The 17,015-nt window shown below is 47.8% G+C and overlaps 2 protein-coding genes across 6 annotated transcripts in view; both read left to right on the top strand.

Moving 5' to 3' along the window:
* The window catches only part of LOC115078964 (receptor-type tyrosine-protein phosphatase mu-like), a 122,130-nt gene extending 108,307 nt beyond the window's left edge, over positions 1-13,823 (top strand). For all 3 annotated transcript variants that reach the window (XM_029582043.1, XM_029582041.1, XM_029582042.1), the window contains 3 exons: positions 203-360; positions 2,973-3,108; positions 12,532-13,823. In XM_029582043.1, coding sequence (XP_029437903.1) covers positions 203-360; positions 2,973-3,108; positions 12,532-12,606 — 369 coding nt within the window. In that variant the 3' untranslated portion in view covers positions 12,607-13,823. The remainder of the gene's footprint in view (positions 1-202; positions 361-2,972; positions 3,109-12,531) is intronic.
* A 2,023-nt stretch (positions 13,824-15,846) lies between these two features.
* Positions 15,847-17,015, top strand: part of LOC115078928 — a 134,205-nt gene continuing 133,036 nt past the window's right edge. Inside the window, exon 1 of one of the 3 annotated variants that reach the window (XM_029582040.1) lies at positions 15,847-16,463. In XM_029582040.1, coding sequence (XP_029437900.1) covers positions 16,121-16,463 — 343 coding nt within the window. In that variant the 5' untranslated portion in view covers positions 15,847-16,120. The remainder of the gene's footprint in view (positions 16,464-17,015) is intronic. The other 2 variants (XM_029582039.1, XM_029582037.1) reach the window with 2 other exon arrangements.

Genomic DNA, 17,015 nt, shown 5'->3' with positions numbered 1-17,015 from the left:
GTCTAGCAAGAGACCCATTTTTCTTGGATTGGTGAAAAGAGTATATTTGCTACATATGCAAAAAATGCCTAGCTGTCTGTAATTACACAGAAAAATAGATGTGCTCATATTGACAAATGGTAGCCTACACCCGAAGGAGTTGAATTACCACAAGTTGTATGAATTAACCACCTCCCTGTTTATAAGTTCTTGCTTTTACTAGTCCACAGGTTCAAAACTGGAGATAAAATTATGGGAAATGAACAACTGGCCCATGGGCAAGCATCTTCCAGAAAGCCCCATGACTATTATCAGCTTATTGGGAGAAGTGGAGAGGTGCCGGCAGCAAGCCCAGGACAGCCATATTCTCGTCACATGCAGGTGAGTGTGAGAGGTTTGGAGAGCAAGGGTGCAGACAAAGAGGGGATGGAAGGCTTGCTTTACAGTTTTTCTTCAGCTACTGCCCTGTTACATAGAGCCCAGGACCGCACACAGTATTGGTCCTAAGCGTAGGTAGATATACTGTATCGCTTGGGAGGTAATTTCAGTAAAATTGGGTTTTTGAAAATTGCTACTTTTTTGTGCTTAGCTACTTTGAAAATGCACTCCATAGGGCTAAATTAGCAGCTAAGAACCAATTTTCCTATTTTCCAGATGGAGGAAAAAGAAAAAATGGCTAAGCTAAGAAAGCCCGAGGACTGGTTAAGAGTTTAATAACTAAAACGGAATGCAACAAGGGTAGAGCTGTATTTGGGGCACAGAAATCCAGGGCTTGTGGTACTTTATGGGCAGGGGATGAGGTACTCCTGTCCACCAAACAGAAGAGATCTCAGGGTGGCCATATCTGATAACATCAATGTAGCAAAACAGTGTGACAGCGTAGGAGTGAGAGGCCAAAACAATGCTGGGGTGCATGGAGTGAGATATTACCAGTAGAAAAGAGGAGGCGATCATGCCTCTGCACATGTCATCTGGAGTATTGGGTTTTAATTCTGGGAATCTTCAAAAGGATGTAGACAGAACCTTCATAGGACTTCCGGTCTATCCCGCAAGTCCTATGAAGGCTCTAAGTGTAGATAAGCTGGAAGAGAGGGAGGATATGGTACAGATACTCAAATACTTTATAAGTATAAATAATGCACAAGACGTCAGCACATTTTAAAGGAAAGGATGGTTCAGCTCAAAGTGGGGAGACTCTTCCCGGAACACGTCCAGCATCTTTCAGTAGAAGTGGTCACAGATTTCCCACTACGCACTGCAGGTACATGCCTCGGGGTGCCAGGCAGCACTTTAAGAACATAAGAAATTGCCATGCTGGGTCAGACCAAGGGTCCATCAAGCCCAGCATCCTGTTTCCAACAGAGGCCAAACCAGGCCACAAGTACCTGGCAATTACCCAAACACCAAGAAGAACCCATGCTACTGATGCAATTAATAGCAGTGGCTATTCCCTAAGTAAAATTGATTAATAGCAGGTAATGGACTTCTCCTCCAAGAACTTATCCAAACCTTTTTTGAACCCAGCTACACTAACTGCACTAACCACATCCTCTGGCAACAAATTCCAGAGTTTAATTGTGCGTTGAGTAAAAAAGAACTTTCTCCGATTAGTTTTAAATGTGCCCCATGCTAACTTCATGGAGTGCCCCCTAGTCTTTCTACTATCTGAAAGAGTAAACAGAGTCACATCTACCCGTTCTAGACCTCTCATGATTTTAAACACCTCTATCATATCCCCCCTCAGCCGTCTCTTCTCCAAGCTGAAAAGTCCTAACCTCTTCAGCCTTTCCTCATAGGGGAGCTGTTCCATCCCCTTTATCATTTTGGTTGCCCTTCTCTGTACCTTCTCCATCGCAATTATATCTTTTTTGAGATGCGGTGACCAGAATTGTACACAGTATTCAAGGTGCGGTCTCACCATGGAGCGATACAGAGGCATTATGGCATTTTCCGTTTTATTAACCATTCCCTTCCTAATAATTCCTAACATTCTGTTTGCTTTTTTGACTGCTGCAGCCCACGGAGCCGACGATTTCAATGTGTTATCCAGAGGAACAGCATCCCTTTGTATCATAAGGGCAGGGCCAGCCCACCCCCTGCACCTATATTTATTGATGTATTTCATCTTACACATAGTGCTCTTGGTGAGTTACAAACTAATAAACATCTCAAAAGTACAAATAATACATACATTTAACAAAATATAACCTACAACAGAGTCAACACGTGAAATTTCAAAACATATTAAAATAACCACCAAATAACATGCAACAAATAAATGTAATCATATACATGCCCTCCATTATGCAAAACACTTCCCACAAACCTATTCCATCAAACATGCTGCCCAGAAAAAGGTTACATAAAACATATTCTACTTTATACAACATCAAGCCTCTAATACTCGGCAAAATGCATCCATCCTTCAGGAGAAACCTGACATTTACACATTAGCGGCTATCCTGGCTTTCGCCACCTTTAATCTTATTGACAAACCATACACCACTTTAAAACCCTGCAGCTCACCATATCTAACCTACCCACTTTATACTCCCCCCCCCCCCCCCCCCCCGCCACTGCATCCCCTCCCAGAACTTAAACCTTTAGCCTGCCTTATCCACTTCTCAACCCTGATTAATGCAAGAAGCCTGAGTCCTTAACCAAAGTCCCAGCCATTAGCATCGAAATAACCAAATGACATCAAGTGGCTACACTGGGAGAGAGGATGCAACTCCCTCCCCAGGGAAACCTTGAAGGTGAATCGATTCCTGAGTGGAGGTGTAGGAGGAGAAGACTGTCGCAGAATCCACGAAAGCCTGAGATGGGGCAGGCTGTGTGCTACTGCATCAGGATTGGGCAGATTAGATGGGCCTTGCAGTCCTCACTTGCTATCATGTTTGTGTCTCTCTGTTATTCTCTGCTTATTACCCAACGCTGCCTTCTGCTTTTAAGCTCTGCCTTTGGAGCCAGATTAAAGATTTTCTCGTCCACAGTGACGGGGCCAGTCGCTCGGGGCTGTTTTGCGCTGGGAGCATCATATGCGAACAGATCCGCACTGAGAGAGTGGTGGATGTTTCGTTCGCAGTCAGGACCCTGAAGAGAAAACGCTATCATCTCATCCCAGATGTGGTAAGCCCTGAATATTCTTAGAGCTAATGAAAGCTGTAACCGTTCATCCCAGATGTGGTCAGCCTCTGGGAGATCAACATTCAAGGTATTAGTGCACGTAACGTTTCGAGTTATGCACACAAAAGCTGAGTTTTGAAATTTTACCCCCGGTGACCGCATAAACTATCCGGACAACAAGGGGCATCAGTGGTGGCGTTCTGGGGAAGGGGCTGAACGTTAGCCAATGAGTGCACAGATTGAGCACTCTCAGGCCTGGATTTAGGCACAGGCAACATAGGTTGGAAAAATAGCTGTTGTAACTGTAAACCCAGATAAAGTAACACGTGTAACTTATTCTATTTTATACAACACCATGTGTAACTTTTATCTGGGTATATCCCTGGAAGGCTTGTGTGTGCAAGTCCCACTGAATATCTGTTCTCCGGTTATTTTAGCCGCTCACCAGCTTGCTGAACAGTGCCCTTCGAGTGTACTTGGAGCTGATGAACCTTGGGGATGAAGAGTGGCTTAGGCTTATGGAGAGCTCGCCCCATGCCGTCAGAGTTGTTTCTAGTTAGTAAACAGTAGTACTGTAATATTCTCATTACATTGTAAGTCTCTCTTCTGGACTTCAAGATACAGCAAACCACATTGTCCAGTTAAGTGGCTTGCTCAGGGTTAAATGGTGCACTGCGCATTGGTTGGATCTGAGCATGGTCAGCACATTTCACAACACTGTGCGCTTTCCATTACTCTGTGCTGGCAGCCCTTCAATTGCATGGTTCACTTTCAGTACAACGAGCAGAGATCCATTACTAACGAGAACAGAGATGGGGGTATCATCCTGTTCAAATCGCCATAACGTATGAAATGCCGCGTCTTTAAAAGGCTGAATTATTCACAGCCAAACCCTTCTACAGAGCGCATGGTTAAATATGCCATATTTTAGCAGCCACCACCCTAAATAGCTTCAATCCCGTCTCATCCCTGAAAATTTTGCTCCAGATCTTCTGAGATCAACACTGAGTTTTTCTGCACTCCAGAGATTTATTTATTTATTTATTTATTTATTTGAAAATGTTTATATTCCGCCTATAGCGATAAATCGTGCTAGGCAGATCACAAAGCAAACTTGGTTCTTACTTGCTAATTTCCGTTCCTGTAGTATCACGGATCAGTTCAGACTCCTGGGTTTTGCCTCCCCTCCAGCAGATGGAGACAGAGAAGTTTTAACAGACTCCATCCTATACCCCTGAGGTGCCACCTAGAGTCTGTCAGTATTAAACTATACCCAAGCAGAAAGATTAAAGCATAACTTCCACATAAACAACCTCCCCCCAATGAACAGTGGGAATGAAAAACTTGGAACGCAATGAACGAAACCATGCCCATACTCTTTTCCTGAAAAGGGGGGCATTCGGTAAACTGGCAGAAATATGACTAACTACCGGCTGAGCGGACTCTCTGTTTTCCCATGGGCGGGAATCTGGACTGATCCATGGTACTACAGAAACGAAAATTAGCAGGTAAGAACCAATTTTCCTTTCCCTGTACGTACCCGGATCAGTCCAGACTCCTGGGATGTACCAAAGCTTCCCTAACCAGGGTGGGACTGAGAGAGTCCTGCTCGGAGTACACTGGCCCTGAAGGAACCGGGCTCAGGGGCCCAGACATCTAGACGATAATGCCTGGCAAAAGTGTGTGTAGATTTCCAGGTAGCCGCCGTACAAATTTCCTGTGACGACACCTGTTGACATTCTGCCCACGAGGCCGCTTGCGATCGAGTAGAATGAGCTTTAAGACCAACCGGAATCGGACGGCCCTGAAAAGGTAAGCCGAAACAATAGCTTCCTTTAACCAGCGTGCGATAGTGGCCCTTGAAGCTTTATGATCCCTCCTGGGTCCACTCCACAGAACGAACAGATGGTCCAAAAGATGGAAACTGTTTATGACCTCCAAGTAACGCCACAACACCCTCTTTACATCCAACTTCCTTAAATCCCTAGACTCTGGAGTAGAAAGAGAAAGGAGGGAACTATTCTTAAGGAGACTCCTGCTTCAGAAATCCGTAAGAAGGGCTCCCTGCAAGATAAGGCCTGAAGCTCAGAAACATGCCTTGCTGAGGAGATAGCCACAAGAAAAACGACCTTCAATGTCAGATCCTTCAGGGTTGCTCTTTCAATGGCTCAAAAGGAGCATTACAAAGGATGTGGAGAACCAGATTGAGCTTCCATGAAGGACAGGAGTTCCAGACAGGAGGACCAAATGCTTAACCCCTCTCAGAAAACGAGCCACATCCGGATGAGATGCTAGCGGAATACCCTGCACCTTTCCACGAAAATAACCAAGGGCCGCCACCTGAACTCATAGGGAATTAAACACCAGCCCCTTGGCTAATCCAGCCTGTAAAAAATCCAGAACATCTGGAATTGAAGCCCTGAACAGCTGCACTTCGTTGTCTAGACACCAGGATTCAAACACTCCCCAAACTCTAACGTATTCCATGGAGGTAGAGGTTTTACAGGAATGTAAGAGCATGGCAGTAACCGCATTCAAGTAACCCTTACTCCTTAATCGCTGCCTTTCAAAAGCCATGCCGCTAGACAAAAGCGATCTACCTCTCTGAAACAAACAGGGCCTTGTTGCAGGAGATTTGGAGACGGCCAAAATCTCAGCGGACCATCCACTGCTAGATTCAGAAGGTCGGCAAACCACGGACGCCTCGGCCACTCCGGAGCCACAAGTATTACCTTGCCCTGGTGAGCTTCGATGCGGCGCAGAACTTTTCCGACCAACGGCCACGGCGGAAAAACGACCAACAGAACGTCCTTTGGCCAGGGAAGAACTAGAGCATCCACCCCCTCTGCTCCTGGTTCCCGTCGCCGACTGAAAAATCAGGGAGCCTTGGCATTGCAGCGCGTCACCATGAGATCCATGGAGGGCATGGCCCAGCATGTGCACAGAAGACGAAAGGCCTCTTCGGAGAGTTCCCACTCCCCGGGTCCAACTGGTGGCGGCTGAGAAAATCGGCTTGCACATTGTCCACCCTAGCAATGTGAGATGCCGCAATCTTGTAGAGGTGTTGCTCTGCCCAGTTGATTAAAATCTGAGTTTCTGCTGCCAACGGATGACTCCTGGGTCCCCCCTGAATGATTGATGTAAGCCACCGTCGTCGCATTGTCGGAGGGTACTCTTACTGATCATCCCTCTACTAAAGGAAGGAGGGCCTGTAGCGCCAACCAAACCGCTTTGGTTTCCAACCGATTGATCGACTAGGAGGATTCCGTTCTTGTCCATTTGCCTTGTACTGCCGTTCCTTGAAAACCGCTCCCCACCTGGAGAGGCTGGCATCGGTGGTTACCACTATCCAAGAGGGAATTTCCAAATCCACTCCCCGCCATAAAATGTCTGGACACAGCCACGAAAGAAGACTGGATCGTGCCGAATCCGTCAGTGGGAGGAGAAGATGAAACTGTTCGGAGAGTGGATTCCACCAGGAGAACAAGGCTGACTGAAGAGGACGCATATGCGCAAAGGCCTAAGGCACCAGTTCGAGAGTGGAAGCCATCGAACCAAGGACCTGCAAATAATCCCAGACCCTGGGATGAGGCATGGATCGCAAGGACTCCACCTGAATGAGAAGCTTGGACAATCTTTCCTCTGTAAGAAAAACCTTTTCCAATATTGTGTCAAACCAAGCACCCAAAAACTCCAAGGACTGGGAGGGAGCCAGGTGACTCTTGTCGGGGTTGACCACCCAACCCAATGAGCTCAACATCTGTAGCACCCTCTGCATCACTGTTCTGCAAAGGTGTTCTGACTTTGCTCAAATCAGCCAATCGTCCAGTGTACCAGAATCCCCTCCTTTCGCAGGGCCGCTGCCACAGCCACCATCACCTTGGTGAAGACTCCGGACGCTGTCGCCAGACCGAACGGTAGAGTGCAAAATTGAAATCGCAAACCGCAAATATTTCTGATGATCCGGGCATATAGGAATTTGCAAATAAGCTTCTGTCAGATCCAGAGACGCTAGAAATTCCCCTTTTATTACAGACGCTATCACCGAGCGAAGAGTTTCCATCCAAAAACGAGGCACCTTTAGAGTCCGATTGACTCTCTTAGGATGGGACAGAAGGTGCCCTCCTTCTTGGGCACCTCGAAGTAGTTGGAGTAGTGCCCTTGCCTGAGCTCTCCTGCGGGTACCGGAACTATGGCGCCTAGGTCCTGTAACTGCTGCAGAGTGTCTTTTACCGGCTGTCGTTTTTGGTGGTACCCGCATGGGGAAACCATGTACTGCTCGTGGATTGGCCAAGCAAAATCTAAAGCATAATTGTGTTCTACCATACTGAGGACCCACTGATCTGAGGTTAAGTTGGTCCACTCTTCCACAAAAATGGGATAACCTCCCCCTATTCTTGGGACGGAAGAGTGGACCAGCCTCGCTTCACTGCGCTGACTTGGGACCCCCATGAGATTGTGGGGCTCCATCTCTGGCAGGCCAGTGCCCTCGAAAGGACTGATTCCAAGAAGATTGGCGGCCGGGTCCCTGTCGAAAGGACGAACTGGTGGACCGTGAAGAGTGAAATCAGAAATTTCCCTGAAATCTTGCCCATTGAGGAAAGGATCCTCTCATCCTGGGTCTATCCTCTGGCAACCTATGGACTTTATTCTCCCCCAGAGATTTTATCATGTCCTCCAACTGTTGCCCGAAAAGCAGCTTACCCTTGAAGGGTAAGGAACCCAGTTGAGCCTTAGAGGAAACATCTGCAGCCCAGAGTCCAAGCCGGAGGAGCCTGCGGGCGGACATGGCCAAGACCATAGTCCTGCCAGAAGTCCGAAACAGATCATAAAGCGCAACAGCACTATAAGCTACTGCCGCCTCCAGGCGCCCCGCATGCACCGCCTCACTTGCAGAAAGGGATGCTGCTGCTTGCAAATCCTGCACCCAGCAGAGACTGGCTAATGGCATGAAACTGCTGCACATAGCGGCCCGGACCCCTAGGGCGGAAACTTCAAAAATCTTTTTAAATTGCAACTCCAATTTGCGATCCTGCAAATCCTTCAGGGCAGTGGCTCCTGTTACTGGGATGGTGGTTTTCTTGCTCACTGCCAAGACTGCGGCCTCCACCTTAGGACCTTAAGGAGGTCCAGTGCTTCCTCCGGAAGCGGGTATAACTTGTCCATAGCCCGACTTACCTTTAAACCAAGGTCCGGAGTGTCCCATTCCTTAAACAAAAGATCCGTAACTGACATATGAAATGGAAAGGATCGAGCTGGACCCCGGATCCATAGCCCCAAATCGTGAGTCCTCCAGAGGAACCTCAATGCCCAGCTCCTCCAGAATGGCCGGGATAAGTAGACCTAGTTCATTACTTCTGAACAGGCGGACCACTTTGGGATCATTGCCCTTCACTAGAGGTGCGCCCACTGGCTTGGCCGGCAGGAGCTGGTAATCCTGATCCGCATCTGGTCCCTCACCAGGGGCTTGCAGAGGAGACTCCCCTTCATCAGCACTGTCCATATCTGAACTGTCCACCAGACCAGAAAGGGACCGGAGAGGGCGTTTGGCCTTGGGGGCTTCTATGCCACTGTGTGACTTAATACGCTTGTGGAGTGATGAGGCTCCTGTCCCAGCCCCCAGTGACGCCAGGACCTCACTGGGTACCTTAGTACCATGGCTCTTTGCTGCTTTCCGTGATTTGAAGGCTTTATGCAGCAACAAAACAAAATCAGAGGAGAACGAGGAAGAAGACTCATCCGAGTCTTTCCCATGTTCCTCCTCTGAGGAAGAGATCTGAGCTGCCTGTAAGTTGCCCTTCCAGGGGCAGCAGGACACAGCGAAAGAGGTGGTGGTGAGCTCCCCTCCCCCAGGGCAGCCTTCTCCTGCTCCCTGAACGTTCGCAGTAAGGCTTCAGTACCTGCGCTGAGGAGAAAAGGGTCCTGAGGCTGCCGCAGCAATTCTGCCCTCCCAGGGTCCCTGCATGATCTAGAGCTGCTGCGATACAATTTCACCGGAATAGGCTTCCCCGAAGCACCCGGTACAAACTCCGGCCTGCAGGCTGCACCATGCGGCATGATCCCCGAGCTACATTAGGATCGAGGCCCGAAAAAAGAACCAGTGCGACCAAGACAAACCCCCGGGAGCTCATAGGAAGTGAAAAGGATGGCGAAAACGGCTTCGGAAGGAAGGAGGGCCGAAAGAGACCGCTAGGCCGGCTCAGAAATTAAATAAATCACCTCAGCGTTGTTTTTTCCTGTGTGCAGATCTTCAGAGGGTTAGTGAACCGGGCTCCCTGGTATCCCCTCAGCCATGGGCAGTTACAGGGCTCCCAACCCTCTGCTTCAGAGCCTCTGCTACCAGGGGGGATGGTCCCATCAGGACCTAGCAACCCCCTGGGAGGCTTAAAGAGATATCTTCTCTCTTTGTTTTTTTTTGTTTTGATTTTTTTTACTAAATCCTTGTCTTTTTAAGATTCCCGAAGGAATGAATGCCAACAAACTAAAAACCTAACACCAAACCCAGACTAAAGGTTTTGCACCTTCACCATCTGCTGGAGACAGAGAAATACTGACAGACTCTAGATGGCACCTCAGGGGTATAGGACGGAGTCTGTTAAAACTTCTCTGTCTCCATCTGCTGGAGGGGAGGCAAAACCCAGGAGTCTGGACTGATCTGGGAACGTACAGGGAATTAAAATATTCAAAATAAACATGCATATATTAATCATAATAGTACATACATTAGAATAAAAACAAAACAAAAGAAAAAACAACGTACAAGCACATAGAAAAAAAAAATCTAAATTCCTTCTTGATCAGTGATTTAGCCTTGCAGTTCAAAAGCCTGCATAAAAAAATGTGCTTTCAACTGCTTTCTGAATACACTGATGCCATTGATAGCCTGTAAGTCAGGCAGAGTTCCACAGTTTGGGCCCTGCTACTGGAAAATATCCCCGCCGTGTCTCTTGCCATCGTGCCGTCTTAACTGTAGGGCTTTGACCATAGGTCTTGTTGGTTGTCTCGCATTTAGTGGAGGTGATCCGTGTCATGGATCACACCCTTCCAAGAATCCAGAGGGACATTGAACCCTTCCACTGAGAGGTGGCAAGGGTAGTCGTAACTCGATTTTTAAATATAAAGCTGAGCCCTACTTTCACTGCCACTGCATAGATATTTACAATTTCACTCAGGATTTGTGAGCCTGGCTTGTGGTCATTCTCCCTCCAGGTCAGGTCTGAAACCTTCACAGACTGTCACTGCCTTTGGGACTGGTTGTGAATCCCGCACATAGTTGGGGGCAACACAAGATCCTGCTACTCTCTCCCTCTTTCCCTTCAGATGAATCAAACAGAGCAAAGTCCTCGGGCCTGCATGTCAGGTTTCAAAGAGAATCTTTTGTATCCATGTGCCTGCATTGAAGCAGGCACAAAGGTTGTCCTGAAAGTATGCACAGTGATCTGAAAATGCAATCACCATGCTCTCATTCCCTTCTGCAACCTAACCCTGCCCACTTTTCAATGCAGGTAAAAGAATGAGAGCTGCTTTTACCATGTTCACGTCCCCCTCCCCCGACCTAACTCAGCCCACTTTTTTATATGGGTAGATGTATGCATGCTGCTCATGTTCATGTTCCTCTCCCCCGACCTAACTCCGCCCACTTTTATATGCAGGTAGATGTATGCAAGCTGCTTTTACCATGTTCATGTTCAACTCCCCCGATCTAACCCTCTCACTTTTTTATGCAGGTAGATGTATGTGTGCTGCATTTACCATGTTCACGTTCCCCTCCCCCAAACTAACTCCACCCACCTTTTTTATGCAGGTAGATGTATGCATGCTGCTTTTACCCTGTTCACGTTCCCTTCCCCCAAACTAACTCCACCCACTTTTTATGCAGGTAGATGTATGCGTGCTGCCTTTACCGTGTTCACATTCCCCTCCCCGACCTATCTCCGCCCACTTTTTTATGCAGGTAGATGTATGCATGCTGCCTTTACCATTTTCATGTTCCCCTCCCCCGACCTAACTCCACCCACCTTTTTTATGCAGGTAGATGTATGCATGCTGCCTTTACCATGTTCACATTCCCCTCCCCTGACCTAACTCCACCCACCTTTTTTATGCAGGTAGATGTATGCATGCTGCCTTTACCGTGTTCACATTCCCCTCCCCCGACCTATCTCCGCCCACTTTTTTATGCAGGTAGATGTATGCATGCTGCCTTTACCATTTTCATGTTCCCCTCCCCCGACCTAACTCCACCCACCTTTTTTATGCAGGTAGATGTATGCGTGCTGCCTTTACCGTGTTCACGTTCCCCTCCCCCGACCTATCTCCGCCCACTTTTTTATGCAGGTAGATGTATGCATGCTGCCTTTACCATTTTCATGTTCCTCTCCCCCTACCTAACTCCACCCACCTTTTTTATGCAGGTAGATATATGCGTGCTGCCTTTACCATGTTCATGTTCTCCTCCCCCGACCTAACCCCACCCACTTTTTTATGCAGGTAAAAGTATTCGTGCTGATTTACCGCATACAGGGGAGATCAGCTTTCCAAACATGATTTGATGTGGCTAAACACGTAAAAACCTTTGAATGTGGCCTGCATGATAACCAAAGTTCACTTTTAGCTCATGATTTGTGTTTATGTAGCAAATCTTGTTTATATTGTATTGTAATCTGCTATATAATATAAATCTTTTAAATAAATGAATTAATGAATTTCAAAATTGTAGGCCAGTGGGTTTGCACCCATCATAGCACCTTAGCAACAGTCGTCATCAGATGGTCTCAGGGCTTCACTGTCACTTATTTCAGCCAAACCAGCCCAAGCCTTTAGTATGTTCAAAATGAATAGTGCAATATCTCGCAACATGAATTGTTAAACTTTAAGGCAGAGGCTAACCTGTTCGCGACAATCCCACACACAGCACATCTGTCCCACTGTAAAAGTGCCTTCATGCGGAGGCCTGGATAAAACAAATCCCATATCCCATCTTTAAATTCGCACACTGTTCCAGTATCTCTGCATCCCTTCCTGTATTTTCTCTAACTTTAACCTCTCTGTAAAACATCTAATAAATGGATCTGTGTGCCCTTGAAAGCTCTGATACATCTTGGGATAATTCTTGTGTTGGTCTAATAAAAGGTATCAGAACCTCTAGGACCTAAACAGCCACTAGAAAAATAACAAAAAGCTTAGGAATATTAGAGGGGAGGAATCTGCACTGTTATTTCCAAGGAGAAATTGCCTGTTCAGTAGCTGCATTACACTGCATAGCAGGGTGGGAACCTGAGGATGCCTCTTTATCAAGTATCCACTCAGTGGGACAGTGGCAAGGGTCCGGGGCATTAAGAGGATTAAGGGAGCTCCTCTGAGCCTGTTCTCATGGTATCTCCTTAGCTGTGAATTACAAACCTGTTTCTTGTTCTTTTTCTCCAGAAGCAATACAGTTTTTGTTACCAGCTGGCACTGAGCTACTTGGACTCATTTGAAACCTATGGGAACTTCAAGTAGATGGTTTTTTTCCTGAGGGCACCGTGGCCCAATTCCTCCAGGTCTGCAGACGTGGATCCCTTAGCAGACACCTACGTCCTGTGGCGGCATCCGTTTCCCAGTGGCCATGCACAGCAAGAAACATGGTGAAGAGCCCGGTTAGGAGAAAGGAGCGTGACTCACGTGGATGGCCAGTGACTTGGAATTCCAGAGCCACATGCATAGTGCGCGAGGAGAAACTATCAAATGCCTTAAACCACTCTCTAGTGAAGCGGACAGCACGGGTGACTCTCTGCTTGTGGGTTTCCACATATTGCTCCTCCTTCTCTTCTGTTACGAATTCTTTCAAATATTTATTTATTTGATTTTTTTGAAAAAATGCATAAAGAAATGTATCATTATTGTACAGGTAGACATATCTTTTACTCATAACTCTATCAGTTAGTCTCAATTCTCAAGAGGCAATCAAAAACAAGAGAGAAATAGTCACAAGGATTCATACCACAGTGAAACTAAGACCCTCTCCCCCTGTCTTCATATAGCCGTTACCTTAGATCTGTCCTTCTCAGTCCAGTCCTGGGAGCACACCTAGCCAGTCACGTTTTCAGGATATCCACAGCGAGTATGCAGATCCATCTCCTGAATTTTCCTTGTGGAAATGCTGAAAACCTGACTGATAAGATGTGCCCCGAGGACTGGGTTGAGAAGCACTGCCTTAGATCTCCAGACCTAAACCTGCTTTTCTCAGAAATCCCTTGCTGTGTAGGAGGAGGTTGGGATTCTTTCCATTCGTGACGAGACGGAAACATAAACATGATCTGGCACTTCAAAGGATAAAGCTGTTGACCTGGATTCCAGAGCATTCTTGATAGGTGTGAGCACTGTGTGAGAAGCAGCTAGATCCTCTTTCCAGTAATCCTCACTGGCAGCCCAGGATCAAATAATTTTTCACAGCCACATCTCCCAACATTTGAGTGAATCATTACAATGTATTTGTGATAAGTGAACAGGAGCAAGAGTAACACTGAAATATTATTCTTGATTTTACTGAATTTGTGCAAGATTTACTGGATTTAAATCTCATTACATTGCTCATCAGTCTTTGTTATAGCACTTTTTAGCTTTAAGGCGCTCTCTACCTGTGAATTATGGCTTGATCCAGATTCCACATATATTGTTTTGCAAACTCCCGAATCCATGCTTACACTTTTGTTTTTAAATAAATATTTCTCCGAGGAGCATTTGGTATGTTGGCTGTTTTCTTACAGTGTCTCTGACTTGCATGTGCTTTGCTTTAGTTTCCCCCATGCTGTATCTGTATTGATGAAAAGAGACTCCACAGTTTTAAAGGCGTCATCAGTGACTAATATGAAACTTCCCGAGCCTTGGGATTAAGGGGGCAATTTTCAAAGGGATTTTTCCTGAGTAAACAGGAAAGCCCTCTGAAAATGTCCTTGCCACCTCCCCTCCCCATGCCACAGTGCAGGGAAAAGAAGTGGCTCCAGGGCAACGCTGGCACAATTTATTTGTAACTCCCTCCATGTAAGGAATATTATATGATAAAATGTGTAGCATTCTGTGCTACAGAATAAGAACTTTGATTACCACATGTATGTGTCAAAGCCAGATGCAGTATTTGTATGTTTGTCCATCCTATCCTACTATTCTAATAGATGGTACTGCCACCTTGTGGCCACTGCTGATACTGCAACCTCTCCTGTTTCCTGGAATTAGTATGCAGTAAATGCAAATAAACAGGCTAATGCAGAAAGGTGCGTTCAGCTGAATGCGCCTTTCTGCACGCAGTTCAATGTATACTTTCTGCAGGCAAAACTTACTGCCGATGCAGCATGTTTCCAAACAGGAGTACTGCTTAGCGCCTTTGCATGGAAATGTAATAGAAATAAGGGCATTATTATCCCCCCCCCCTCCCCCCCATACAGACTGCATCTGGCCAGCGTGCCATTTTAATAAATAGTCAAAAACTCTCTGGGTAAGTGCCAACTGCCACCAACCACTTAGCTGTATAAGTACTGACTTATCTGGGTAAGGGCAGCAGCCGCCACCACCTCTAACCCGGATACTGATTTATCCAGCTATCTAGGAGTGGGAAGCAGCCACCAGATAAGATGCATAAATCAGTTCTTATAAGGCTATCTGCTGCAAGTTGCCACTAGTTAGCTGGATAAGTACTTTATCAGGCTAAGTAGCAGCGACCATGCCAGATAGCCGTATATGTACTAATTTATGTGGCTATCTGATGGCTGCTTCCCGCTGGTAAGTGGCAATGGTGGCTGCTGTCACTTACCCCAATAACCTGTTAAAATGTGCATTCGATCTGTGCCGATCACATATTTTCAGTTTTTGCGCATTTTTAACTCCCGATGATTTAGCATTTCATTAGCCTATTGCATAGGAATTTTAAAAAATAATAATAATGACGTTAAAAATGTACGCTAAAAACCAGCACATTTTATTAGCGCCAAGATTATCGCATCGGTCTGAATGTGTGGTAAAAGGAATTAGTAAACCCTAACTGAAAATACTGTACACTAAAATTAGCACATGGTGGCTGCCATGAAAAGAAAGGTAGAAGAGAGGGAAGTGAAGGGGAAAGGGGGAAGACACAGGGAAGGTGAGAGGGAAAGGAGTCGAGTTTTTGCTTGCGTTTAAGGCTGCCCTCTTTAGTTTCCTCCTTGGACATTGGCAGGTGGCATTCTCAGTTAAGTAGCAGTGCCTCAAAAGTTTGTATTCTCTGCCTCCATCTGCTGATAGCAGGGACTTTCAGTCCAGCCTTGTACACCCCTGTCACGTACTCAGGATGAGGGAAAGGGCACAATAAGCAACACAAGGACTAGAATAGAATCCGCTTTGAAGTGCCTGAAAGGTGGAATATAAATCAAAAATAAAATAAATAAACTCAGTATACACAGAGAGCCAGCGAGGCTACAAGTTTCCACATGCTCCGGTGGGGGGAAAGATGAGACTACATCTCCCAGCGTGCACACACGAAGTCAGCAGCTGCTACATACCTGATTGTAAATAGACAGGTACGCTGAGATGACAACTCCCAGCATGCACAGGGGGGCGAGGTGAGCAGCTGGCGCATGCTCAGTTTGAGAGTAGAGATGGGCGGACCGGAGCACGGAGACTATAATTCCCAGCATGCCTGGGGGGGGGTGAAGTCAGCACCTGGCGCATGCTCGGTTTGGGGTGAGCGAGGCTGCGGCGGTGGATTCCAGCCCAGAGATGGGCAGAGGCGGAGGAGGGCGGCAGGCGAGTCCCGGGCTGCGTGCGAGGCCTGCGGAAGCAGCCGGAGGGGGCGGGGACTCGCCAGCCCTTCCGCTGGGTCGCCAGACTCTTCCGGCTCTGCGGCAGGGCCGAGCGCAGCGCGCCCACCCACGTACACAGAGAGCCCCGCCGCCTCTCTCCGGTCCGTGCGCTCCCCCCCCCCCCGCTGACCATGCTGCGGGTCACCCCGGGCGGGGCGTAGCATGCCCGGCTTCCTTCCCCTCCGGCGGCCGGGACCGCGAAGATGCCCAGGGGCCACTGCTGGAGCCCGGAGGAGGTCCGCCTCCTGCTGGCCGAGATCCGCGGCTCGGGCGGGGTGCGGCTGCTCATGGCCTCCACCAGCCGCCCCAACGAGGCCCTGTGGCGGGACATCTGCAGCGAGCTGGCCGCCCAGGGCTACCCGCGCAACGTGGCCCAGTGCCGGGCCAAGTGGAAGAAGATGAAGCAGGCCTTCTACTCGGAGCGGGCGGCCCGGCGGCAGGCGCAGGGGTGGCCGCAGGGCCTCTGCTCCTCGCGCCTGTACGGGCTCCTGCGGCGGCTCTGGAAGCAGGCGGGGCGGCCCGTGTTCGGCGAGCGCAGGCTCCCAGGTGAGAGGAGCGGCCCGCGGCAAGTGCGCTCTCCTTATAGCCAGGGCCAGAAATCGCTGAGCCAAAGAAAATGTAAAAAAACCCCCAAAAAGTAGAAAAAAATAAATAGATAACTAAAAAAAATATATAAACATGACTCTTTATTCCCAAAACTTGGACGACTCCCTCATTGATGGAAGTTCTGGGGTGGAGTTTATTCTGCTGCATGCACGGTGCCATCGGGCTCCAGCGGATAAATCGAGTAAAGCAGTCCCGTCCCCCGTCCCCCCCCCCTAGTTTGGAATTAATTCTTCCTGTCCCTGCACGGTTAGCGGAGATGGTGGGTGGGTGCATTCCGAGTGACGGCAGCAGTGTAACGCGGAAGGTTACCGGATTGCTTTTATTTACCGACATTCGTGAAGCACATCATGCCGGTTTACAGTGAACTAAAGGAGGAAAATTACAATAAAACAAGGGAGGGGGGGGGGGAGAGGGAGATGGGAAAGGCAGTAAAGATTGAGAAAATAAAACAGAGGAACTATATACAGTTGAAAATATGTACAGTTACAATCA

The sequence above is a fragment of the Rhinatrema bivittatum genome, chromosome 1 (assembly GCF_901001135.1).
Source record: "Rhinatrema bivittatum chromosome 1, aRhiBiv1.1, whole genome shotgun sequence".
Taxonomy (NCBI): Eukaryota; Metazoa; Chordata; class Amphibia; order Gymnophiona; family Rhinatrematidae; genus Rhinatrema; species Rhinatrema bivittatum.
Note: the sequence above shows the minus strand (reverse complement) of the source record. Positions and strands in the feature narration are given on the sequence as shown.